This window comes from Ursus arctos, chromosome X (genome assembly GCF_023065955.2).
Source record: "Ursus arctos isolate Adak ecotype North America chromosome X, UrsArc2.0, whole genome shotgun sequence".
NCBI classification, from domain to species: Eukaryota; Metazoa; Chordata; class Mammalia; order Carnivora; family Ursidae; genus Ursus; species Ursus arctos.
The window spans coordinates 118285278-118310298 of NC_079873.1; the positions used below are offsets into that span (position 1 = coordinate 118285278).

General features: G+C 53.3%; 1 protein-coding gene and 1 long non-coding RNA gene across 3 annotated transcripts; both read left to right on the forward strand.

Moving 5' to 3' along the window:
• Nucleotides 1-11492: 11492 nt before the first annotated feature.
• Nucleotides 11493-14968, forward strand: LOC113270978 (small integral membrane protein 10-like protein 2A). 2 transcript variants are annotated; one of them, XR_007188391.2, is made up of 3 exons: nt 11882-12269; nt 13072-13375; nt 13837-14968. XR_007188391.2 is itself a non-coding variant. In XM_044391635.3 (2 exons), the coding sequence occupies exon 1, from the start codon at nt 11638-11640 to the stop codon at nt 11872-11874; it is 237 nt and encodes a 78-aa protein (XP_044247570.1). In that variant the 5' UTR covers nt 11493-11637; the 3' UTR covers nt 11875-12269; nt 13072-14968. The 2 variants fall into 2 exon arrangements, 1 of the variants encoding a protein (XP_044247570.1); XM_044391635.3 differs by having other exon boundaries at nt 11493-12269; nt 13072-14968.
• A 1120-nt stretch (nt 14969-16088) lies between these two features.
• On the forward strand, nt 16089-20195 carry LOC130544221 (uncharacterized). Its single transcript, XR_008960341.1, has 2 exons — nt 16089-19223; nt 19982-20195. It is a non-coding gene; the product is annotated as an uncharacterized LOC130544221 (long non-coding RNA).
• Nucleotides 20196-25021: the final 4826 nt, after the last annotated feature.

Genomic DNA, 25021 nt, shown 5'->3' on the forward strand with positions numbered 1-25021 from the left:
CCCCACATGGGGCTCCACACTCAGCAGGGAGTCTGCTTCAGGATTCTCTCTCTCCCTCTACTGCCCTCCCCCACTTGCTCTCTCTCTCAAATAAATAAATAAATCTTTAAAAAATTAAAATAAAATAAAAATAAAAAGAATATCCCTGTTTACTTGTAATGTTTTCCGGTTAGATTAGAAATTCAGTGCCTAGACTCATGGACAAATTACACAAATACTAGCAGCTACGTCCAATAACTGAAACGTCAACAAATGCTAGCCTGAGTTTTTAAGAACACTATGTATCTGTCCCTTGCTGCACATTATTTTCTTTTTTTTTTAAAGATTTTATTTATTTATTTGACAGAGATGGAGACAGCCAGCGAGAGAGGGAACACAAGCAGGGGGAGTGGGAGAGGAAGAAGCAGGCGCATATCAGAGGAGCCTGATGTGGGGCTCGATCCCATAACGCTGGGATCACGCCCTGAGCCGAAGGCAGATGCTTAACCGCTGTGCCATCCAGGCGCCCCTGCACATTATTTTCAATTCCAGAGGTCCACTTCAAGTATCAAAGAGCCTCTGATGGGAGCCAAGGACACTAGAGAAGTAGTCCTAATCCAAAAAGCCTCTTGCCAAATAGCATGTTCCAAATCTGACCCTGGAAATGGTGCCTGTAACCATCTCCAAAGCCAATCGATAAAATTTTAAAAAGACAGGTAAAACCTCATTTTAAATTTTAAAACGTGTAAACTGTACCTTTACAAACGACATCTAGAGAGAAGTAAGTTGTGTGATCAATGTAGTCAGCACCTTCCACTTCAGACAAAATACAGCCAAATGCAACTCTAGGACAGGAGTCGGAGGGTCTGGCACCATGGCAACCATCACAGCCAGCATCCACCTGCGAGAAAAGGAAACCATGACAGCAAACACAACGCAGGGTTAAAAAGCAGAAACATGCTCGAATCCTTGTCGTTCCAGAAGTGGTTTAAAGAACTGAAATAAACAGTGGTGAAGAGATTTCACCTAACGAACGTATCACAGACATGAGACGAAGATAAAACAATGAATGAGCTTTGTATCTTTTATTACTTTATTTTTTAAAGCAGTTTAGGAACATCGAGCCGAAATTTCCCGTACATTCCTCCCGTCTATCCTTAGCTTGCCCTATTACTGGCACCTGGCAATTGTTGGATTGGTACATCTGCTCAACTGATGGACAGATATTGGTACAGTCTATTTAAAGTTTATAGTTTAATAAGGGGTCACTCTTCGTGTTGTTCTGTCACGTATTTTAAAAATGTGTCTAAAAACATACTTTGTGGACCAACCAGCTTCAAGGCATTAAGAGAACTAGATTCGAAGGTAGAAGACAGACTGTTCCTGCCCTTCAGCAAGTCACAATCCAAGGGGAGTAAACGACAAAAATCACTAATTCAGTGCACGTTGTGACAAATGGTGAAACCAAGTGCAAATGTAGGCTTCTGGGAATTCCCAGTAGGGAGAGAATTTCAAATCGAAAGAATAGAGGACAAATTCTTAGAGAGAGTAGGATCTGACATGGGCTTTGAGAGAAGAGAATGATTTTTACCTGGCAAATGGGAGGGAGTAGGGTTGAGGACAGGGGTAGGGAGACGGCAAGGGAGGAGAGACAACACGTCTCAAGGAAGAAAACTGTAAGATTCCAGGTCAGTGCACCCAGAGGGGCAGAGCATGAGATAAAGTTGGGAAAGTAAGGAACAGGGGTACAGAGAAGCTCTAAAAAGACAAAGTTGTGACTTAATTTATCTACAATACGGAGGAATTCAAAACCTTTATTATTGGAAGTGCAGCGGCCTTCATTTTATATTTTTTCCTTTCTTTTCTTTTTTTTTTAGAGAGAGAGAGCATGTGCACTCAGGGAGGGGGGCAGAGGGACAGCGAGAGAAAGAATCTCAGGCTCCTCCCTGAGCGTGGAGCCCAACTCAGGGCTGGATCCCACAACCCTGAGATCATGACCTGACCCAACGTCAAGAGCTGGCTGCTTAACCGACTGAGCCACCCAGGCACCCCTTTGCTTTTCTAAATATACAAATAATACATATTTATTACAGAAATAAATATGAGACAGAGAAAGAAGCAAAACCAATTACACGTAATCCATAAGTCTACTGCCTATCTAAAGATAAACACTGACCACATTCTGATACTTACCCTGCTCCAGATGTTTTTACTCTGCATAAATATCTATGCACTGTTTTAAGGAAAACTGTAATATTATATATATTATTAATTTATTACCAAATGATTGCAAATATGTCAACAGACTGTTGAAACATTATTTTATTTTTTTCTAAAGATTTTATTTATTTATTTGTGGGGGGAGCACAAGCAGGGGAGCGGCAGGCTGAGGGAGAAGCAGACTCCCCGCTGAGCGAGGAGCCCGATGCGGGACTCGATCCCACGTCCTAAGATCATGACCTGACCAGAGCCAAAGGCAGACATTCACTGACTGAGCCACCCAGGTACCCCTTATTTCTAGCCATATTTTTAAATGCTGAAGAACAGATATGCAATTGATACTTTTATAAACAGAAACCACTACAAAGCTAAGAACAAGCGTCCCACACAAAGCAGTGAATTGGACTTCAAATTCCACTCTTCCACCACACCGAGTCGCCTCAGAGAGGCGGAGTACACAGAAGCAAGGCTGAAAGCCCCCCAGGAATAAAGCCGGTTCCCAAACTCCTACTCATCTTACTTTGATCGCTTTCGATCCGTATGTTTTATCTTCTTCCACAATGGCAGTGACTTCTTGTCCGACTTTGAGAGAGACATCGCCAGTCACAGCATCACTACTGAAGTAGATAAACTCATCAATCAAGCCATAATCACTATAGATCTTTGTCACCACTCCTCGCACTGTTTTCGGCCCGTCGCCACCTACGAGATGGGTGAACAACACATATCATTAGTTCATGTCCAAAGCAAATTACACATGAGAAATAAGCCCTCCCGCAGGAAGATATGGTAGACGACGACCTAAATCGAGAAAGAAATTGGACTCGGTTGAGATACAGATGACCGTGACAGAGGGAGCATAATGATTAAATGTTTGGGAGGCAGAAGGCTCACGTTAAAAGGTTGATGCCACCATTTCTCGGTAAGGCACAGTGGCCCAATGCTCTTGGTAGTGGATTTCTGCTGAAGAAGGCAGAGTCTGGGACCACACTGCCTGGCTGTGACCACAGCTCTTCCCTTTATCATCTGTGCAACCCTGGGCACATTTCTTAACCTCCCAGAATTTGTTTTCATCTGTAAAAGCAGGGCATTACTCATGCCTGCCTAGGAGAGTAGATCTTAAATGTTCTCACCACACTCACACTCACACACACACACACACACACACGGGATAATTATAAGGTGATGGACGTGTTAATGAACCTTACTGTGCAATCATTTCACAATATATACATATAACAAGTCATCGTGCGCACCTTAAACTTACAGTGTGATACGTTATTATGTCTCAATAAAGTGGGGGGAAAGGGTTGTTCTAATTATGAACTGACACGTACATGTCAACTGCTTTAAAACTGTGAATGCCTCCCACAGGTTAGAGCTTACACGGTAGTTGTTGTCATGGTTTCCGCATCTAGAGAGTCTTTGAACAGCCATTATCGTTACAGAATTTTATCATTATCAACAAGAGAAGCAGCAGCAGCACCTGGAAATTATTCAAACATCTCACCAGACAAAAGCACATAAAGAGATCTGGGGGTTTAAATCTAGCCCAAATGTGCATCCAAAACACTCGGGTTTATTTTTTTCCGAACAAACACAGTTAGGAAGCCAAAATTTGGGATCTGAACCTAGAGAGGAAGGCTGCAGAGCCCATTATGAACCACAAGGCCTTAGGTGCCTCCCCAAAATGAGGCTGGGAGAAATGGAAGGGAGGCTGGGAGACACATTGATTGTAAATGATTACGGTTTCAGAAGCCAAAAAAATCCTAAAAACTTTTATTTAAAGAATTTATTGGAGACAGAGCTCACCCACCAGCGGGGGTGGGGGGGTGCAGAGGGAGAAGCAGACTCTACTGAGCGGGGAGCCCTACTCGGGGCTCCATCCCAGGACCCTGAGATCACAACCTGAGGTGAAATCTGCCTCCTAACCCGACTGAGCCACCCAGATGTCCCGAGACATATTTTAAAAATGGGTCAAACTTGTCAAGCGAAATTATAAAACACGAAAAAGTGGAAGGGACAAGGGTGACAACCGCCACTCAAGCTCATGAAAATATATCAGAAAACTCTTCTGTATTGTCCCATTGGCAAAAAACGGCTAATAGGGCACCTGACAACGCTCCCGCCTCCCTGCGGGGTTTTCCGAGGACCACGTGGCAGGAAGGCCCGGTCAGCCCTGAGCCCGCGCAGGGCCAAAAAAAGGCCTTGGCATGCTTCAGAGCAGGACCACCGCCACCCCAGCGAACCTTCTCGTTTTCACGGGGGCCCGCCGGCACAGTGACGCCAGTGTCCCCTGAGTCACCCCCTCAGTGCCAGACTCTGGGGCAGGATTTCAGGATACAAAGGTGAGCCGCTTCAATGTGCCTCTGGCCTCCTACCAGCGACAGACCTAGGACTTGACCACTTGGCTTCAAGTACACGCGTGTTTGGGAAACAACAGCAAAGGCAGCCTCTCTCTAATCAGGGTGATCCACTCCTACTGGAAACACGAGAAGGAATCGGTTGCACATTTACATAACATAGGCACGATATAAGTTCCGAAGGCATCGGGCGAAACACAAGGGTGGGGCACAGCTCCCCAGGGGCCTTCTCTGTCTACACCACCATCACTTTGGACAGGAGGGTTCTGGGCACGCTCAGGGACTCGGGAATGCCTCTCCCCCAAGACAGCCATGGCCACGCAGCCCCCTTCTGAGCCCCTGAGGCTCTGAACAAGGAGAGGGGAGCACCTTTAGGTGCAGGCCCCTGGGAGGGAGAAGTCGAAACGAATACCTTCCAAGAGCCTCATCTGCTGCTCCCTCTCGGCCTCCGACGAGTTCACCCTCCTCCGGAAGAAGGCAAGAGCCCTGGAAATAAACCGAAGCATGGTTCGGCGGTTTGGGCAGCCTGGGCCCCCAGTCACAGCACCAAGCTCGCTCCCGTCCCAGTCTCTGCCACCCAGCCGCACACTGATCACAGCGGTTGTTCCGACGCCGCGCCCGCCCCTCTGCCCCGCGGGCGGTCTAGCCAGGGGGCCACACGAGCCTTGGCGCAGGTTGCCACCCGACGGGCCTTAACGTGCCGCGTGCCCAACATCCAGCCAATGGGGGCGTAGTGCACTCCGTGGAAGCCACCCAGGGGCGGCGAGCTGGTGGGCGGGGTTTCGTGGCTCCTCCCATCACAGGCGGGGGGGGGGGCGGAAATGTGGTGGCCCACCGGACATCACTTCCAGTGCGACCTCGTTTTGCACGTCTTAGCGTGGAGGGTCCCTGTGCGCTTCTGCAAGGCGGGCCTGATGCCTGCCTTGGAAGGTGGCACAGCAACTTGCCCCGAGGTCGGAGGCAGGCCCCCAGGCTCTGCTCCCAGGTGTGGAGCCCCCACTCCTCACTGCGTGAATTCTTTCTCTTTCTTTGCCTCTAAGTGCCCTGCACCACCAGCCCCCACCAGACCCACCTCCTCACCCCTACACTCACTCCACGGGGAGATCAGTGGTCAGCTCTAAGCAGGGCTTTCTGTTCTGTGTTAAGTGATACCACCGATACTGTGGGAAAGCCGAACTGGCACGTCTACACGGGTCTCAAACCAGAGGCTGTGTCTCGCTCTTCTAGGAAGGGAGCCGACTGTGCCAGAGCACTCACTATGGGGCCGAGAGCCACTTTTAAGTAGTATCTGGAGATGAGGATGGCTAGGTAAGGAGAGCCGGGTGATGGAGCACGATGCAGGGAGTTTGGATTTCGTCACTACTCTTTTGGGGACCATGCGGACATCACATTAATAATGTTAAAAGGAAAAAAAGAATAGTAAATATTTTAACAGCAAAATGAGTTTATTTGGGAAGAGCAGACCAAATGCAATTCAGTACACATGAACCATGGCGAACTGTCAGCAAGAACAGAGGACAACATAAAGCTTTCTTTGATAGAGAAGAGGAGGGCGGGTGGTTTTGAAGGAGAGTCATTAGAGGGGCGTGAGAGTCCAGGGTTGTGATGGCCTCTCATTGGCTGAGTTGTGGCACTTTCTCATTGGCGGGGCTGTTGCTGAGCCCGGAGGAAATCTTCCTTCCTCCTGCTGCGGTTGTAAAGCAGGCTCCTGCCTGTCCTCGGCGAAAAATGCTGTTGACAAGTGGTAGTGAGTGAGAGCTCCCCTTTTAGAGCTTTCCCACTCCGTCTTAAATGTGGTTGCCTTTGTTCATTTTCACATTTTCCCCTTTTGATCAAGGTCTTCCCCCCAAAGCATCACTGATCAAGAGTCAGGTTTTCCACATTTAGTGGTTTTGTCCCTTAGTACCAGGGAGGACCTTCCCTGGCTGCCATATCTCACGTCGGAGGGCAACCTTTGAGATCACACTTAGTGACAAGGAAGGGTAGGAGGGAGAGTTCTCAGGCATTCACATCTAATGTGTATATCTTGGGGCCCCTGGGTGGCTCAGGTTGGGTGGCTGCCTTTGGCTCAGGTCATGATCTCAGGGTCCTGGGATCGAGCCCCCCCATAGGGCTCCCTGCTTAGCAGGAAGCCTACAAGACTGCTTCTCCCTCTCCTCCCTGGCTTGTGCTCTCTGTGGCTATATCTGTCTCTCTCTCAAAGAAATAAATAAACTCTTAAAAAATAATAAAATGAAGTATATATCTTATCAGGTTTATAGGCATTGGAGATCATCTCAAAGTTTTGGGCTAGTGTCACCCTGTTAGGCACATTGTTTCTACAAAGGTTTATTGGGCTCATATACAAAGCTTAAAAATAAAGCAGAATTAAAAGTAATATGACAAATCCAGATTGAGCAATGGTTCTAAGCCTGGAGCCCCAGCCTCAAGGGAACCAGCTAAAGAGATCAAAGGACCATGGATTGTTAGGTGAAATTCACTGTAGCCAATGTGCTTGTTCTCTCATTTCATGCAATCGGGTTTCTATTTCTCCAGAGGACTTTCTACAAGTGTCTCAGGCGGTATTGGCTATGGCACAAGCATCTCCTTGTTCAACAAGTAGATGATTGAGGGCTGCACGATTATCCCAAACTACTTTAGCCAGCGAGTCAAGTGATTGCTGTTGGGCTGCTACTGCTTTGGCTGTGGAGTCAGCTACCTCCACTAATGTGAGGGAGAGAGTTCTGATCATGTGTTCATCGGCACTTCCTCTGACCCAAGGAAGAAAGACTCTCCCTACGGAGGCAAACCCAGAGACGCGTACATCTCCTGGAAGTTCCCATTTAAGGCAACTGTGGAGGTTTCTTGGGATGAGCTGATGGGAAGCTTCTGCTTTATTATGGATGTTGACAGGGATGGCTAACCAACCCAATAAACATTGACTTCCAGTTTGCCTGCTATCTAGTCACAGGCCCACGGGAAATGCCATCCACCACCAGACAAAAATGAAACCAGGCGGAGCTTGGAGTACTCTAGCTGGGGTCTGGTTATTGATAGGTCCATGAGCCAGAATTTCCTAATGGACACGTTCAAGCCAGGAATCAGAGGAGTTGGGATGACAGCCTGTGAGAGGCCATCCCATCCTCAAAGAGTCCTTTCTAAAAATCCTGCAGAGAGGAATCAGCCGATTTGTATTTCCGCTGGGCGCAGAGCGACCGGATACACTTAGATAAGGAAAAGAGCATGAGGTGGTGAAGATTATACAATTGGCAAAGGCGGAAGGATTTAACTGACCCAGTACAGTTATGGCTGAAGAAAGATGGAGACAAGGTGTGGGGACAGTGGACCACAGTAGTGTAACTTGATAGGTAACATCCATGAGTGTGTGGGAATAATTGAAAGTGGCATTTGGGAACTAAGGACACATTGGTGACAGGCAAGACCAAGGGGTCTCTGACACCATGAACAGATCCAGCAGTCTGAAAGCTTTCCCCCTTTTGCAATAGATTGGATAAGAGCATTATTTTTCCAAGAATGAGAGGGAGAAAATAAGGTAAAAAGCAGCAGCAAGAAAATGGTATGCTTTACACATAATAACCAATCATAGCCTACTGGCACTGACAATTTAAACCACTTCCAGTGAGGTGTAGAAATCTTACTTCCATTTAGGTCTATTGAACCTTTTCTCTCTCTTTTTTTTAAACCTGTGCAGGTTTTTGAAGACTTTATTTATTTGCTTATTTGAGAGAGAGAGAAAGAGATCACAGGGGAGGGGCAGAGAGAAAATGCTAAGCAGGCTCCATGCCCAGGGCAGAGCCCAATGTGGGGCTGGATCTCATGACCCTGAGATTATGACCTGAGCCTAAACCGAAGAGCTGGTCGCTTAACCAACTGAGCCACCCACACACCCCACCCTTTTCACTTCTAAATATAAATGTCAAGTATTTCCTCCACATCAGATGACACGATTTTTGCTTCGACCATCAAAATAATTTTAAAAACTCAAGAGGAAGATAGTTTATTATATTTCCTCTTATTTTTACCCATTCCAATTACTTTTTCTCCTTCCTAAAGTGCCATCCTCCTCAGGTGATCACTTCCTTTCTGTTTAGGAAACTTCTCTTAGCCATTCTTTTTTTTTTTAATATTTATTTATTTATTTTGAGAGAGAAAGAGTGCACATGCGATGCGTGGCCGGGGGGGGGGGGGGGGGGGGGGGACAGAGGAAGAGGGAGAGAATCTCAAGCAGACTCCCTGCTGAGTGCAGAGCCTGACATGGGGCTCTCGGGTGTCTTGACCTTGAGACTATGACCTGAGCCAAAACCAAGAGTCGGTCGCTACCCCTCTTAGTCTTTAAAGGTATGTCTACTGGTCAAAATTTCTCTTAATTTTCCTTATCTGAGAATGTCTTTATTTCCCCTTCATTTCTGAAGGATGTATTCACAGGGATGGGATTTGTGTTCCAGTGGGAAAGTGAACCACTGATTAGTCCGGCTCCTTACCACCTCCTTCAGTTTCTTCAAAGCATCAGGTTTGCCTTTTTTCCCTTGAGCAAGTAGGAATTGCCAGATCAGTACACACAACTTTGTTGAGTTCCTTAAACAGTTCTAGAGAGGCCACTGAGATGTTCAAGAGCAGTGGTGAACGGGCATTGTCAGGGAGTCTAAATACTCCAGCCAGCTCTCATCGTTAAAACTGGGGCGGCATCGTTGGGAATCCACTTCTTGCAGGCAGCTTTTTAAAAGTCATGTGTATAAGCAAACATACATATTTACACAATTTATTAAATGGTCTTAAAAAATGATCAAGCTTGAGTTGGATTTGGCTGAGAAGAAAGATTAGATGAAACCACAGAAGCGCTTCTGAGCATACCAGCAAGAAATGCCGTGAACAAGGGCAAACGAAAACATGAGAAGATCCCGTACGGTATCCAGGACCAACAATGGGTTAAGAGGAGTCCTTAGAAATGACTATGTGGTTAGAAGGAGTTCAGGATATGCCACGCCAACATATGCACTTTTGTATATTATTTTGAGCTAAAAAAGCACTTGAAAAACAGCAAATACAGGCAGAGGCTTTCCCTGAAATCCCTGTGAAAATTAATAAAAGGAAACCTCATTTAAAGTGCAGTCAGGGGGCGCCTGGGTGGCTCAGATGTTTGGGCATCTGCCTTCGGCTCGGGTCGTGATCCTGGGGTCCGGGGATCCAGCCCCATGTTGGACTCCCTGCTCAGCGGGGAGCCTGCTTCTCCCTCTCCCTCTGCTGTTCCCCCTGCTTGTGCTCTCTCTGCCTCTCCCTCTCAAACGAATAAATAAAATCTTAAAAAAAAAATAAAGTGGAGTCGGAAGATCAGAAGGGGAAGGTTTTAGGTCCTACCATTCCTTATAAATTGCAGACCCCAACAGGAAGAGACATATCTTGCAAATAAGACACGACATTAGCTATTACTATCCCAGCAGGAAAAACAAAAGGTGTTCCCCCTTCCCTGTCCCTCAACAGCCCAGCAAATGAGAGACAGTCATAACTCAAGCCAATGAAAAGCCACTGTACTTGGAACTCCGAGTTGACTCTAATGGACTTTTTGTTTCCAACAGCACTTTCAGCCTCCCACTTTCCTCTATAAAAGAGCATTCCTGGGACACTGGGGTGGCTCAGTCGGTTAAGCATCTGCCTTCAGCTCAGGTCATGAGCCCAGGATCCTGGGATAAAGCCCCGAGTCGGGCTCCCTGTTCAGCTGGGGAGTCTGCTTCTGCCTCTGCCCCTGCTCCTGTGCTCTCTCGCTCATGCTCTCCCAAATAAGTAAGTAGAATCTTTAAAAAAGCCTTCCTCTCTTTTGTTCTCCCGATTTGCCTGCCATTAAGCCCTTGTTTGCTTGTCCTTAGTTATATTGTAATTCTCTCCTATTCCCAAATAAACACATTTTTACTGGTAAATGACTGACAATTTTAAGATTAACATCCCCTTATGAGTCTAAAGACAGATCCTCCAAAATGAACTCAATTGTCATGAAACCCCTCCTTAGAAATTTCGTCAACCAGGGAAATTGATTCTTAACCACAGGGGGGAAATGAGAAGTCCACACCACATCCAAACTCTGTCACAAACTACCGTAACTCCCATCTATTCTACTAAGAATCCACTCATGTTTCCTAAAAATCATTTACTCTCCCCTAAATTGCCTACATCTCCGTTCCACTTCCCCTATTAAGATGATATATAAGCTCTCAAATCTCACTGCCTCTCCGGGTGTTCACATTTTGTTTTCTGTGATGTCCCCGTGCAGGTAATATTAAAAATTAGTAAATGTGTATACCTTTTCTACAGTTAATCTGCCTGTTGTCGATTTATTTCATAACCTAGAGGTGTGTATAAATAGAATCTTAGAGTATAGAGGGAAAGTTTTCCTCTCTTACAGGTAAGAGAAGGACAATGGGGCAATTCAATAAAGAAATACACATGACCAGCAAATATACCAAAAAGAAAACAATGCGCCTGTGGGATTGGTGAAACTCACAGTGCTGAGTTAGCAGAGAAATGTGAATTAAAAAAAGGTACAATGGGTTGGCTGGCCGGGTTTTCTGTGGAGACAGTGGGGAAGGGGGGTAAGGTAAACAGGCGGAGCCTTCCCGGGACGCCATCTGCACGGAATCAGTATAGCGGTCCAGACACTCCCGGTCCCCGAGGACGTTCCCGGAAAGCGATCCCTGGGGAATACCACCTTCCAATCCAATCCCTTCCTGCCCTCGGGCTGTGCCCTTGGGAGCCCAGAAGGAGGCGGAGCTTGATGGGGGAGGTCCCGGGGGTGGTCTGGTGGGCGGTCCCGTGTCGGCAGTCGCCGCTCTGTGGACCCGGGAGGGGGGCGTGTCCACACTAGGGGCGGGGTTACGCTGGCGGCGGCCGCCCCGGCAGCCGGCGAGGGGCGGAGCTCTCCATACGCTGCTCCGGAGGGGCGGTGGCGGTGGCCGCGGAGGCTGCATCGCCGGCCCAGCCGGGGAAGGGGTGACCGAGGGCGGGGCGGGGCGCCTCAGGCCTCGCGTCCACCTGTCCAGCCGCTCGCGCTCCCCTGGGTCGGCGGGGCCTGCGCCGGCCCGGGCCCATGGCGGCGTCGGCGGCTCTGTCGGCGGCAGCGGCGGCGGCGGCCCTGTCGGGCCTGGTGGTGCGGCTGTCGCGCTCGGCGGCCGCCCGCGGCTCGTATGGCGCCTTCTGCAAGGGGCTCACGCGCACGCTGATCACCTTCTTCGACCTGGCCTGGCGGCTGCGCATGAACTTCCCCTACTTCTACGTGGTGGCCTCGGTGATGCTCAACGTCCGCCTGCAGGTGCGGATCGAGTGAGCGGGCGCCGCCGCAGCCCCGGCAGGAGGGTCCCGCGCGCCGGGCCGCGACGGACAGGGGCGCCGGCATGAGGGCCGGCCGCCGGGACACGGCGGGGGCAGGAGGCGGGGCGGCCCGGGCCCCCGGGCCCTAGACCTCTGCGGGACCACGCCGGCCACCCGGCCGCCGAGCCGCTCGGCCCCGGCCACGACCCGCCTGCCCGCGGCGCCGCCGGTGACCTATTGCACAGAAACTCGCCAAACGGGCCCTTTCCGTTGGGCTTGAGAAAAAAAAAAACACACACAACAGAAAACCCAATTTGAGTGCGGCCGACCTGTTGCCTCACGTTGGCCAGAGCCCGGGAAGCAGCAAGGAAAAATTCTGCAGCAGGTACTTGACTGGCCCCGATCCGCAAGGTAGGAGGCCAGAAGCTGGACCCGCGGGCTGGCGGCGGCGCTTGCCATGACATCTCGGTGACAGGGGGAACTGTGGACGGGACCCCAGGAAGCCAACCCCTGAGCTGCTCAGGCGGGGAGCCACAGGAGTCCCGGAATCCCTGGTCCTCATTCCCATACAGGAGTGAGGGGTGGCGGCAGCCCGGGCATCTCAGAGGGTCAGCCCATCCTCGCCTGGCTTTCCCCAGAGGCCCTGGTGCTGCCACCTGAACCCCAGGGAATGGAGGGGAATGGGCTGGGGGAGGCGCTGGGGAAGGCCCTAGAAGGAAAAGATGCTGCCACCCTTCACCCCTTAGGGGGCCAGACAGGGAGGGTGGTTGTGTTCTTGGTCAAAGCCCTGGTCGGGCCCCTTCTAAGCCCTCAGGCCCCTGGGGTCGGGGCCTGCTCCTGCTGTGCCTGCTGCTCCCCGCCCGCTCTGGGGGCGTCCTCTGGCGCTGGGCATTTGGACGTTAGGAGTGGGGAGGCCAGTGGGAAGGCCACTCGGCCCTGTCCCTGCCCTGCAGTCTTGCTCTGGCGCCATCGCAGCCACCCTCCCTCCAGCCCCTGTGTCTGCCCTCCCGGTGCCACTGAACACTGCCTCCAGCAGCCCCTGTGCACCCAGAGGAGCCTGGAAATGGAGATCTTCTTGAGCCCAGGGCAGCTCTCAGGCTGGGGTGGAGAGAGCGGGTGGAGGAGGGGCTTGCGAGGAGGCTGCACTTGGGCAAACTGGCACCACTCTCCCTGGGGAGGCCACTGTAAAGTCTCCATCTCTTTGTCTTTTCAGGAACCAGCGTTTGTAGGTGGTGACCCACCCCTTGTCTGGCCTTGTCAGGAGACTCCAATCCCTGCCCAGGGGCCACCCCTGGCCCCAGAGCTGCCTGGGGAGCAGCTGGGTGAAGGGCCTGGCCCAGGAGGAGAGAAAGGACCATCCCGGCAGAGGCACGGAGGGCTGGGGTAGCCAGTGGTCCGGTTCTGGCATGGGGAAGGATGCCACCCTGTCACTCAGCACTGCAGCTCCTAGCAACACTTTGAGGGAGTTCTGTTCTCCCACCTGATCATTGGAAAAGCTGGCTCTGGGACAGGGAGAGGTCTGGCCTGGTCATACAGATAAGAAGTGGTGGGGCTGAATCTGCCCCCAGCCTTGGAGAAAACCTGGCATGGGTGGGGTGGGGGAGGGGAGCCGAAGGCCCCCCTGGGGGACCTAGGGGCAGAGAGAGTGAGGTCCAGGGTAGGTAGTGTGGGGAGCTGGCTTTTCTTGGAGTGGAGTGGGAGGTCACAGGGAAGACGGTGGTCAGAGCTGAGATGGACACAGGAGAGAGTCCTAAAACGCCTTGCGGGGCGGATGTCTTTACCCACAGAGCCTGGCCTACCCCTGCCACCCCACCCCAGGCTGGACCAAGGGCTCCTCAGCAGTTGAGTGGCACAAGCCTCTCAGTTTGGGTGGCAGGGTGGGGGTAGGGCTCCTGGGGACAGGAGGGAACCAGGAGGGTAAAGGGAAAACCTGGGATGGGGCTGGGACCCACGCATGACCCCATCTCTCTGTCCCCAGGCTCGCCCCCCCCCAGCCCAGGATCCCGCTGGAGAATCTCTTCTGGATGGGCTTGGATTGGTCCTGGAGGCCCCAGGTGTGGGGTTCCCTGGTGCACCAGGAAGGCCAGGCGTGGCCCCGAGGGGAGCCAGGAAGGACCCCGGTCCCACAGCGGCTCTGCCACTGGTTGCTCTAGGCCCCAGCCTCCAAATTCCTGGGACTGAAAACCCAAGCAGTCTGGCCAGGCCCGGGGACAGAGTGGCCCAGTGTCACACATCCTGCCCTCCTCAGCTACGAAGCTGGAGGCCAGGTCCTGAGTGAAGAGCTCTGCCCACCTCAGCCCGGGGACTGAGGCCAGATGAGGCCACCATGTGTCCCCTGCAGCTTCCCACAGACAGGGTGTGATGGCTTCCTTCCTTGTGCCAAGTGTCCTCGTGGCGCTTCCTGTGCCCCATCCCTTTCCACCCTGGACCACTTCTGGGAGCCTGCCAGCCCGCCCACTCCATTCGCAGATGTCTGGGGACAGCGCGTGAGAAGAGAGGACAAGGGGCCTCCTTAGCTGATGCACAGATGTGCCCCTTGCAAGGCCCCGCCTCACCCTCGGGGTGACCTGCTCCCCAGCTGTGGCTTTGTTGCTCTGCTGGAGCCCCCTGGGGCCTGTGACTCCTTTTCCCCATGGGGGGGGAGCCTCAAGGCCCTGGCCGGAGAGCCCTGCCTTGCGGGGCGCCCCAGCCCCTGCCTGCCCCGCTGCGGGGCCCGGCAAGTCTCCGCACAGCCCCCCGAGGGACCGGCCGGGGCTGCACTGCCCCCACCTGTGCTGCTGCCTTGCTTTTCTGACCGGTTTGGCCTTGAGTAGTTCGCAGCCTGCCCTGCCCCCACCCCCCCACCCCCCGCCCCGCTCCCCGCACCGGGCCCTGGCCGCCTGACGGGCTCTCCATGCACTTTATTTATTTGCAGTCTGTTTTCCAGGCGGCAGCGCTTCTACAAAACCCAGACAGGGGCGAGTAGGGTGACTGTCACTTCCCCGAGCGTGGTTAACTGTCCCGGGCAGCACCGGCTGCTCCGAGAAATGCTCTCCTTCCCGGTGTTGTCAGATCTTGTCAGTCTCAGTTAAAAAAACAGCCCTCCCTGAGTTCAATAAAATAACATGAAACTGGGGGCCGCCTCTTGTGGTGCGGTGCGGTCGCCTCAGAGGAGGGGGGCTGGCGGTGACGTCACCTGGGAGGGCTGCAGGGGGCGGGGCCGGGGCGGAGGCCCGGTCAGGAGATGCGGGGAGACCCGCCCGCCTGGGTCAGGGCCCCTGGAGGAGAAGGCAGGGCCACGGGCCTGGCCGGAGGGGTGGCGATCTGTCCCTTTCACAACCTTATTTGAACAGCCTGGCACCTGGGTCTTCTCTCCGTTTTAGAGCCGGGCCTTAGAAAACGCTTCATCCAGTGGAAGCTGGAGGGTGGGCTGCGGGAGGTGGGGTCGAAGAGCCTCCCTGCACAGCATTTTGGGTCCCCTGGAGGCCCGTCTGCAGCAGCAGGTGGCAAGATCCCCCTTGCCTCCCTGCCGGCCCGGTGGGTGGCCAGTTTTGGAAAAGATAAGAGGGTGGGGACTGGAAGCCTGCTGCCCTTCCCCCACGCTGAGACCCGAACCGTCCCTTGAGAGCCCCAGCCTAGTGACTCCCCATAGAAGCCTGGCCATGGCTTCCAACTACTGTAGGGCTGAGGGTGGGCAGGCAGGCAGGCAGGGGGCTGGTGGAGGGTGCCTGGGGAGCCCAGTGGTCGAGGTAGAAGAAGGAGGAAGGCCCACAGTCCCCTGGGGGAGGACTCCTGAGGATGCAGGGTCATGGTCCCCCTGAGGAGCACAGCCTGGGGTAAGGGTCTTGGCTGTGCTCCACCTGCTGGGAACGTCCAGGGGTCAAAGCACCCTGACGAATCAGACCCTTTGAGCACTGGCCACCACAGGAGGGATGGACCCCAGTCCCTGCCAGTGCCCTGAGCTTCCCTCTGCTGTGTCCAGACCGTCCCGTGCAGTCGCCATTGGTCCCAACCCCAGCCCAGAGATCACGTAGCCTGCCACCACTGAGATGGGGGGGTCAGACCGGAGCGCAGGGTCCCAGGAGCTCAGGGTCCTGGGCACGTTGGAGAGGGAGGCGCACCCTCCCTGCCACCGAGGAGGGCAGGCAGCTTCCGCTGTGGTCCAGGGTGGCGTCCTGAGCCCAGCTCATCACGGACCATCGCGTGGCCCCAGGCCGGCCACGGGCTCTCTCGCGTGGCCTGTAGGGAGCCTTCAGGGTGGCCGTGGCCTTCTGCGAGCCGATGGCTACTCAACATTGGTTCCGGCTTCACCTGGAGCAGCCTGGTCTCTAGGAGGAGAGGAAAGCAAGCGGAGGGAACTGGCAGGTGTGGCGAGCCCGCCCGGGGCCCCGGGGCCCTGCTGGCTGCTTTGTTCCCGTCACCTCCCCATCTTCCCCACGGCCACCTTTGGAGGAGGTCATGGCGAGGCTGTGGTCCCCGGATGACCCGCGAGGTTGCTCCGAGCGCCAGGAGGTTCCTCACCTCCTCCCCTGTCCTTGGAGTGGACCTTCCCCCCACCATCCCCCCACAAGGAGCTGTTCCGAGGTCGCAGCCGTGAGAGAGTGAGGTGTGGCTGAGCCCGTCCGCTGGGCATGTGTGTCTGAACCCGGTGAAGGCCTCAGTACAGACCCCTGATTCTGGCAGGTGGGTGTGCGGACACGTCCTCAGGCGGCAGCCGCCAAGACAGGCCTCGTGGGTCAGTTCCCTGGCGCTGTGCTCCTGCCTCCCGCCTGCCCCTCCGCTGTGCTCCGCCCCTCCCCTGGGCCGGCCGCCCTCCTCCCCAGGGCTCACTGCTGTGGCTGCACCTAGCTGGGACCACGCGTCTCCCTGGTGCGCAGGCTTTCCCAGTATCAACAGCCCCTCTTCGTCCTGGGCCACGTGTGGGTCTTTGGTTTGTTTTGTTGGAAATGGGAAATGCCATTGCTTCAGCCGTGCCTCCGAGGTTCTGTGGCCCCTTTTATAAGAGAAGCTCGAGTTTAGAGTTTAGAAGATCTTATGTGTATTGCCAACCACGAGAGGACACAGTATCGGCAGTGCCCTTCTGGAGCACAGGGGTCACCCCCGGATCCCCTCTGTCTCCGCCTGTCGGTGTTTGCAGCTCCTTACCTGCATGGGGAGCACTCCGGCTGGATCCTCCGTCTCTTGCCTGCTTCCCACTGACGTGCTGGGGACCCTCTGAGGCTCCCGGGCTGCCTTTGTGGAATGCTCTAGTTCCCTCCTCCCACGGGCCCTGGCTTCCACCGGCCACCTTTGCACCCTTTCTGGGCAGGCTCGCAGCCCCCTCCCGTCTCCCCTCGGTGCGCTGCTCCCCTCCATGGAGGAAGGGGAGAGAAGAGGGCTAAGCAGCAGCCCTCCGCGGCTCACCCCGCTGAGACTCGGCCACCCCTGCAGGGCTCACACCCAGCTGGAGTGTGGATTCGGGCACCAGACCACAGAGGAGAACCTTCCAGACTCCACTCTGGAGCCCACCCTGCGCTCATCCTGTGGAAGGAGGCGCCCCAAAGGCAGGGGACAACGGCAGGCAATGGCCACTGAGCCATTGCTCCCGCCTCCCTGCGGGGTTTTCTGAGGACCACGTGGCAGGAAGGCCCGGTCTGCCCTGAGCCCGCACTTGGCACAGAAAAGGGCTCGGCTCATCAGATCCACGCTTCAGAGCAGGACCGCCGGCCACCCCAGAGAACCTTCTTGTTTTCACGGGTGCCCGCCGGCACAGTGACGCGTGCCCCGGTGTCCCCTGAGTCACCCCTCAGTGCCAGAGTCTGGGGCAGGATTTCAGGATACAAAGGTGAGCCGCTTCAGTGTGGCCTCTGGCCTCCTAACAGCGACAGACCTAGGACTTGACCGCTTGGCTTCAAGTACATGTGTACTTGACATCAAAGGCAGCCTCTCTCCAATCAGGGTGATCCAGCATCCGGGACCTCAGGAAGGATCTGCTGGGGCTTCTGGGGAAATGCGGGGGAGCGGAAGCACCCCAGATGCTTCTCTGCCAGCACCGTCACCCCTGGGGTGGGACAGGAGAATTTGGGGCTCGGTGGATGCAGACCCAGCTGTTGGGAACTCGGGAACAGACCCACCCCAGGCCCACGAGAAGGAGCCACGCTTGCAGCCTGGAGCCAGGTTGGGGAGCCCCGCTGGAGAGGATCCCTGCATGGGGCACAGAGGGACTGAGATGCCCCTGGCAGGGCACCAAGCTGCCTCAGGCTGCCCCATCTGCAGTGTCTGCCTTCCTCTGGAGGAAAGCCACAGCTCTGGCCCCAAGGCTGAGCAAGATCCCAAGGTCACCACCACCTGCGAGGCCCGCCCCACAAAACAGAGCCAAGGGCCTGCCTCTCTCGCAGCCTCTGCCTCGTGGATGCTCTGTGGTCACAGCGGCCTCTCAGGGTCCGTGCCTTCTGTGTCTGTGTCTCAGCTTCTGTGCCCCCCGAGGAGCGCCGCTGCCATCCCAGGAGCTGGCCGGAGCCCTGAGCTGGGGACCTCCGAGCGCTCCCCGTGTAGGGCCCGCCCTGGCCACCATCCAGCCAACGGGGAGGCAGCAGCCAGGCTCCTGGGGCCACTAAGAGGCGGAGGGCAAGGGGGTTCCTGTCTCCTCCCATCATTGGTGACATCACCAATATGGTGGCCCTAGACAAATGAGCTGCGGCAGGTGCCCCTGCATGTGCTTCAGGGGGACGGGGGCTCCCCTGTGGGGTCCTTAGGAAGATGACAGCCTGTCATGGAAGGCTTTTGAGCAAGGTTGCTGCCCTAGAACCTGCTGGCTGCTCCTTATCCCCAACAGTGGGTTCTCTGTCCTGTGCCTCGGGGACCACACCCTTGCGAATGGTCAGTAGGGAGAGCAGGCAGGCCTGGTCCGAACACCCTAGAGATACATAGCGGGACCACGCGGGGTTTCTCCCTGCAATGCAACGTTGGTTTCACAGCTTAAAGTCAATCAGAGTTTTACTCCGTACTAACAGAGGAAGGGGGGGAACTGACTGTTACGGTAGGAGCGGGAGCGAGAGCTGACAAAATCCAACGCCCAGCCGTGATAAACATTTCCAACACAACTGGTATCTAGAAAGGAACTTTCTCAACCTAGGGAGGAGTGTCCACGTAATCGTAGAGTGTGCACGATCCTTAACGGTGGAGGGATGAAGGTTTTCTCCACCATGGGGAACGGTGCAGGAGGCGCGCTTCTGCCCTTTCTCTTCCACAGTACACAGGAGAGCCCCGCCAGCGGGGCACGCGCCTCATGCCCCGAAATAAAAACATTCCGATTGGAAAGGAAGAAGTACAACGATCTTTACTCACAGATGATCCTATATGGAGAAAATCCCAAGAGCTACACAGAGACCAAAAGGCCCTAGACCCGTAAGTACATTCGGCAAGGCCACAGGACACCAGATCAGTATTAAAATCGCAATTGTATGTCTATATACTAGCAACAAAAATTCAAAAATGAAATAAAATAATTTGAAAAACATTGCCGGGAAGGTTTAAAGGAGCTCTAGATAGAGGGGTGCCTGGGTCGTTCAGTTGGGTGAGAGGCAGGCCCTTGATTTCGGCTCAGATCATGATCTCAGGGTCCTGGGATGAGTTCTGCGTGGGGCTCCGTGCTCAGCAGGGAGGCTGCCTGCAGATTCTCTCTCTCCTTCTGCCTGTTTCCCTCCCCCTGCTCACGCTCACTTGCTCGCTCTCTCAAAGAAATAAATACTTTTAAAAAAAAGTATAGATAGAGACATTTCATGGTTAGGAAGACTGAATATTGTCAAGATGGCAATCTTCCCCCATTTCATCTGTAGATTGGACACAAGCTCTATCCAAAGCTCAGCTGAGTCTCCTATAGAAATTGACGAGCTGATTCCACAATGTAGGTGGAAATGCAGATGACCTTAAATAACTAAAGCATCGTGAAAAGGGAAAACAAAGTTGAGGATTTACCATAGGTATCCCGAGACTTATTATAAAGCACAGTAATAAAGACAGTGTGGTATTGGTGCAGAGATCAGTGTGTAAATCAGCGGAACAGACTGAGAGACTATAAACGTATCCCTACATATATGATCGATTGACTTTTTCTTGTGGCAAAGTACACAGAACGTGAAATGTACCATTTTACCCATTTTCAGGTATACGATCCAGTGGCCTGGAACACTTTCACAATGTTGTGCAACTGTCACCAGTATCACGTTCCAGAACATTTCCGTCACCCCAGAATGGAAACACCATACCAGGAAGCTGTCGCTGTCCATTCCTTCTCTACCCCAGCCCTTCGCAACCAAAACGGTGCTTTCTGTCTCTCTGCCTCTTCTGGGCGTTTCATAAAAATGGAATCGTACAATATGTGACCTTTTCTGTCTGGTTTCTTTCCCTCAGCATAAGGTTCGGAGGTTCAGAGAGATTGTTGCTTGGGTCAGCACCTTGTTCCTGTTTAGGGGGTGAATTCTATGCCACCGTACGCATAGACCACTTCTGGTTAGCCATTCCCCCGGTGATGGACATTTGTGTTGTCTCTACCTTTTGGCTCTTATGCATAGCGCTGCGGGAACATTCGTGAACGAGTTGTGTTTGAACACCTGAGTTCACGTTTTGGGATCCATATGTGGGAGTGGAATTCCTGGATCGCATGGCTGTTCTCTGTTTAACTCACCGAGGAACCCCCACAGTGTTTCACAGAGAGGCCGCACCACTGTGTGTTCGCGCTAGTAACGTATGATGCTTCTGATTTTTCCACATCTTCTCTGATACTTGTTATTCTCCTGTTTTTAAATGATGGTCCTCCTCGTGGGTGTGAAGTGCTGTCTCATTGCGATCTTGATTTGCATTTCCCTAATGACTAAGGATGTTGAGCCTCTTTCCATTGCTTGTTGGCCATCTGTAGAATGATTCGTACCTAGGGATAAATTTGACAAACGATACACAAGACTGTACCGTGAAACCTCAAAAGAAATGAAAGAGCAGGTGTAAATGCGGAGCTGTGTGTGCTCATAGATTTGAAGACTCCGTATTGCTAAGTGTCAACTCCATGAAACTGACGTGTAGATTCAGTGCATTCCCAATAAACGCACAGCAGGACTCCTTAAAGAAATTGCCAAGCTGATCCCAACGTTTACACGGAAATGCAGAAGGCGGAAGACAGCCAAACGATTTTGAAAACGAACAGTTTCAGCACTTCACTACCTAGGTTCAAGGCTCACAGCCATCAACCGGGCCTCGTGCTATTGCAGAACGATGGAGATCAGTGCACAGAACGGAGAGTTCAGAATATACTCAGAACTACACAGACGATGGATTTTGACAGAAGCGTCAAGGCAATGCAATGGAGAAAGGATAATACTTTCAAGAAGTAGTCCTGGAAACATTAGAAAAGCGGGCCCGTGAGCATGCAACTTGACCCTAACCTCACATCACATACAAAAATTAACCCCAAACCAAGACATACATGGCAGAGAAGAAACCAGGGTATATGCCACCTGTGTTGGGGGGACTGCCGTTCTCAGCTGAACTGCGGGGTGGGCTCCTCCCCGATGTCAAATGCAAGAAAAAGTCAGACCCTATCACCCCGGGAATCACAGCCAAAGGGCTAAGGCAGATGCCCTGCAGGCTCACCTTGACACCTACGTCCCCCACCACCTTTTTGTGCCCCAAGACCTCCTTCCCTTCCGCTTAGGAAAAACTGCTCTGCGGGCTGCCTGGCCCTCTCGCTGAAGGCCAGAGCAACAGCCCCGCCAGGCGTTCTGATGTAGTTCAAGGGAGTGGCCAGCAGGTGGCGCTGCTCTCTCAGCGCAGCCCAGACTCGGGCCAGGGTAAAGAGCCCTGCACCCAGCTTTGGCAGAACTAGCTTCCTGTAAGTGGGTGCACAGTGAGGAGGAGAAGCACAGGTTTTCGAGTTACCCGAGATGCACGATCTTGAGCACAGAAGACCCGTGAACGGATGCTGGGCTTCCGATGCCATGCGTGCTACACCCGTGATTCTCAGGCACAGCGGGGGGAGCAGGGCGCCCCGTGTCCCCAGGGTCCGCTGAGAACACCATTAGTACTGGGAGATGGCTAGTCCCATCTTGAAGCGAGGCGCCTTGCGATGCCAGCAGGCTTGCGAGGGGGAAAGCAGCTGGGTTGGAACCCTGGCTCTCCGGGTCACGAGCGGGTGCCAGGCCCCTCGTACTTACTCTCTGCCCTTCGCTTCCTTCGTGTGCACAGGGATTAGCAATTCCGAGGTTCTGCGAGCCATCAGGGAAGTCCTGCACGTCAAGGAATAAGCTCTGAGCACGGAGCCCGCCACGGGGAAGCCAGCAGTAACGGAGGCCTGGTCTTTATTAGCTGTGAGCCTCCTTCGTAGCTCGTCACACAGACTGTTCCGTCTCCGCGACGCCGAAAGGCAGCCCCGTGTCAGTGTCAAGGCCACGGACTTTGTCGTTGGGTACAGCAGCTGTAGCACTTCTCAGGGGCCGTGGAAACAGCCCCGGGCCTCCCTGAGCCCCAGCCTCGTGGCGGTAAAAGGAGCATGTGCCACAGCCTCCTCGCAGGCTGTCCCGGGGACCAGAGGCCGCCGTCTGCGGGCTGCGGGGTGCAGAGGAGGGGCCCGGTAGGTCACAGCTGCTGGGGCGCCCTGCACACCGGGGCACCGTCCACGGCGCGCCCGGGCCCGGACACGACTCCTTCCGTCCGCCGTGTCTGCACCTTGTCGGTTCCCTCTCCTCCGCCCGCGCTCAGCTGCGGGCCCGGGGTGCCGCAGGGATGCAAACGGAGAGAAAGGAGAGCCTAAAACAGAGGGGATTCCATCCGTCCACGTGTGTCCAGCTTCGGGAACGACAGCCGCCTACTATCTGACGGTTGTTCTGCAGCTGCGGTCCGCAGGGAGGTCCCCGAAGGTCCTGGGTTTCCTCTGCGCCCGGCTTTGCTGGAAACGTCCTGAGTCCTAGCGAGCCTCATTGTTGGCCCCCAGCAGCCACAGCAGCAAGCCTCTTGGTGCGCTCTCTCTCTCTCTCTCTCTCTCTCTCTCTCTCTCTCTCTCTCTCTCCAGTGTCTCTGGGAGAACCGAAGTACAGGAGCCTGGCCTCATTCCGGCCTGCTCTAATCTGCCCTCAGCCTCCACCCATCCCTCTCCATGCTTGTCCATCACATGGGTCTTCCCAGGAGCAAAAGGACTGCCTCAGCCTCTTATGCCACAGAAGGCTTAAAATTGCAAAGTCAGCCATATTCCTTTCTCTGGAAACTTCACATAACTTTAGAGGACTATGCCTGACCTGGGGCTTCTGAGGTCCTTATGTCCCCACTACCCAGTTACAATGCACCTGTCCTGGGAACCCCTTCCCTTAAGAATACCTTCTGCTTTCAAAATTCGTGCTGGTGGTTTATCCTGATCCTTGCAGTTCTCAATCATGAAAGATGGCTGGCAGGGGCTAGTTCGTAGACCAGTCTGTGACAGTTTACCTCCATTCTTGACGCTTGTGAAAGTGAGATCATTGCCCTGCAGTGCCGGGGAGCTGGCCTTAGTCTTGGTATCCAAGCAGGTTGTGACCACGGGTCTAACTGCTTATGACACACTCAAATGTTCAAATTCAAAATGTTCCAAGTTGAACTTGTCTTTTCTAAAAATCCAAAATACCCATCTCTTCTTTCTTGGCTCCCTATCTTGGGTGGCGTTACCAAGTAGCCACCCAGAAATCAGGAGTCATGTCTGATCTGAGTCGACACTATCCTTCTCCCTCAAGTATCCAGGTAGTAAGACTCCAGTCCCTGTGGCTTTGGGAATCCATCCCCACTTTCCAATCCCCATGAACCTTGCCTTGGTTTAGATACAATTATTTCCCCATTGCTTCTCTCTCTCTCTTTTTTTAAAGATTTTATTTATTTATTTATTTATTTGAGGTGGGGGGGATTGAGAGAATGAGTGGGAGGAGGGGAAGAAGGAGAAGCAGACTCCCCACTGAGTAGGGAGCCCCATTCGGGACTCGATTCCAGGACCCTGGGATCACGACCTGAGCCGAAGGCAGACGCTTCACCGACTGAGCCACCCAGGCGCGTCCCCATTGCTGTCAGTGCCTACCTCTTCCCAGGTTTTCAGCCCCACCCCGTGCCAATGCCAAATTCATCCACATTCCCGATTATGTGATTCCCAGAAAACATAAATATGGCCATGCCACTCTTCTTTGAAACATCTTTCAAGAAATCTCAACATTTAGGAGTGGGACACACTTCTCCAGAGCCTCTGATCCCTTTTCTCTGAGTCCAATTTCCAGTGTGCGGAGTGCACGCTGAGTTTGGCCTGCTCTCCAGAGAATAACAAGCTTAGTCAAGCACTTGCTGTTTAGGAGGTCCTGGATTTTCGGTTGCTCTCTAAGGCACATTGCATTTCACAAACGTCATGGAAATGATCAAACATGAGGAAGTTGAAAAATAATACGAGAAACTTTGTGTTCCCATCATTTATGTACAATACGTTTCACCCCCTAGTCCATCAAGCTGGATCTCTGCCCCTTCCCCTTTCCTCCTACCATGGGATCATTTTTATTTTTATCTCTTATTTTTTTAAAGATTTTATTTATTATTGAACAGACAGAGAGAGAGAGAGCACAAACAGGGGGAGCAGCAGGCAGAGGGAGAGGGAGAAGCAGGCTCCCTGCTCAGGGAGCCTGATCCCAGGACCTGGAGATCATGATCTGAGCCAAAGACAGACGCTCAACCATCTGAGCCACCCAGGTGCCCCTACCACGGGATCATTTTTTTAAAGATTTTATTTATTTATGTGACAGAGACAGAGCCAGCGAGAGAGGGAACACAAGCAGGGTGAGTGGGAGAGGGAGAAGCAGGCTCCCAGCAGAGACCGATGTGGGACTCGATCCCAGAATGCCGGGATCATGCCCTGAGCCGAAGGCAGACGCTCAACGACTGCGCTACCCAGGCACCCCCACGGGAGCATTTTTAAATGAACCTCATACGTTATATATGAGTATCTATAGGAAATAGCTTTCAAAAAGGGGACCAGAAAGCCTTATGAAGAACTCCAAGTATGTAATTTTCAGATCTGTTGTATTCATCTATTTCATTGGCTTGTGAAATACTTTAGACATCCCCAATGGCAGGAATGTGGCTGACTTTGCAATTTTAATTTAATTTTAATTAATTAAGAGAGGGGGTGTTGGAGGAGCAGGGGTGAGAGTCAGGGA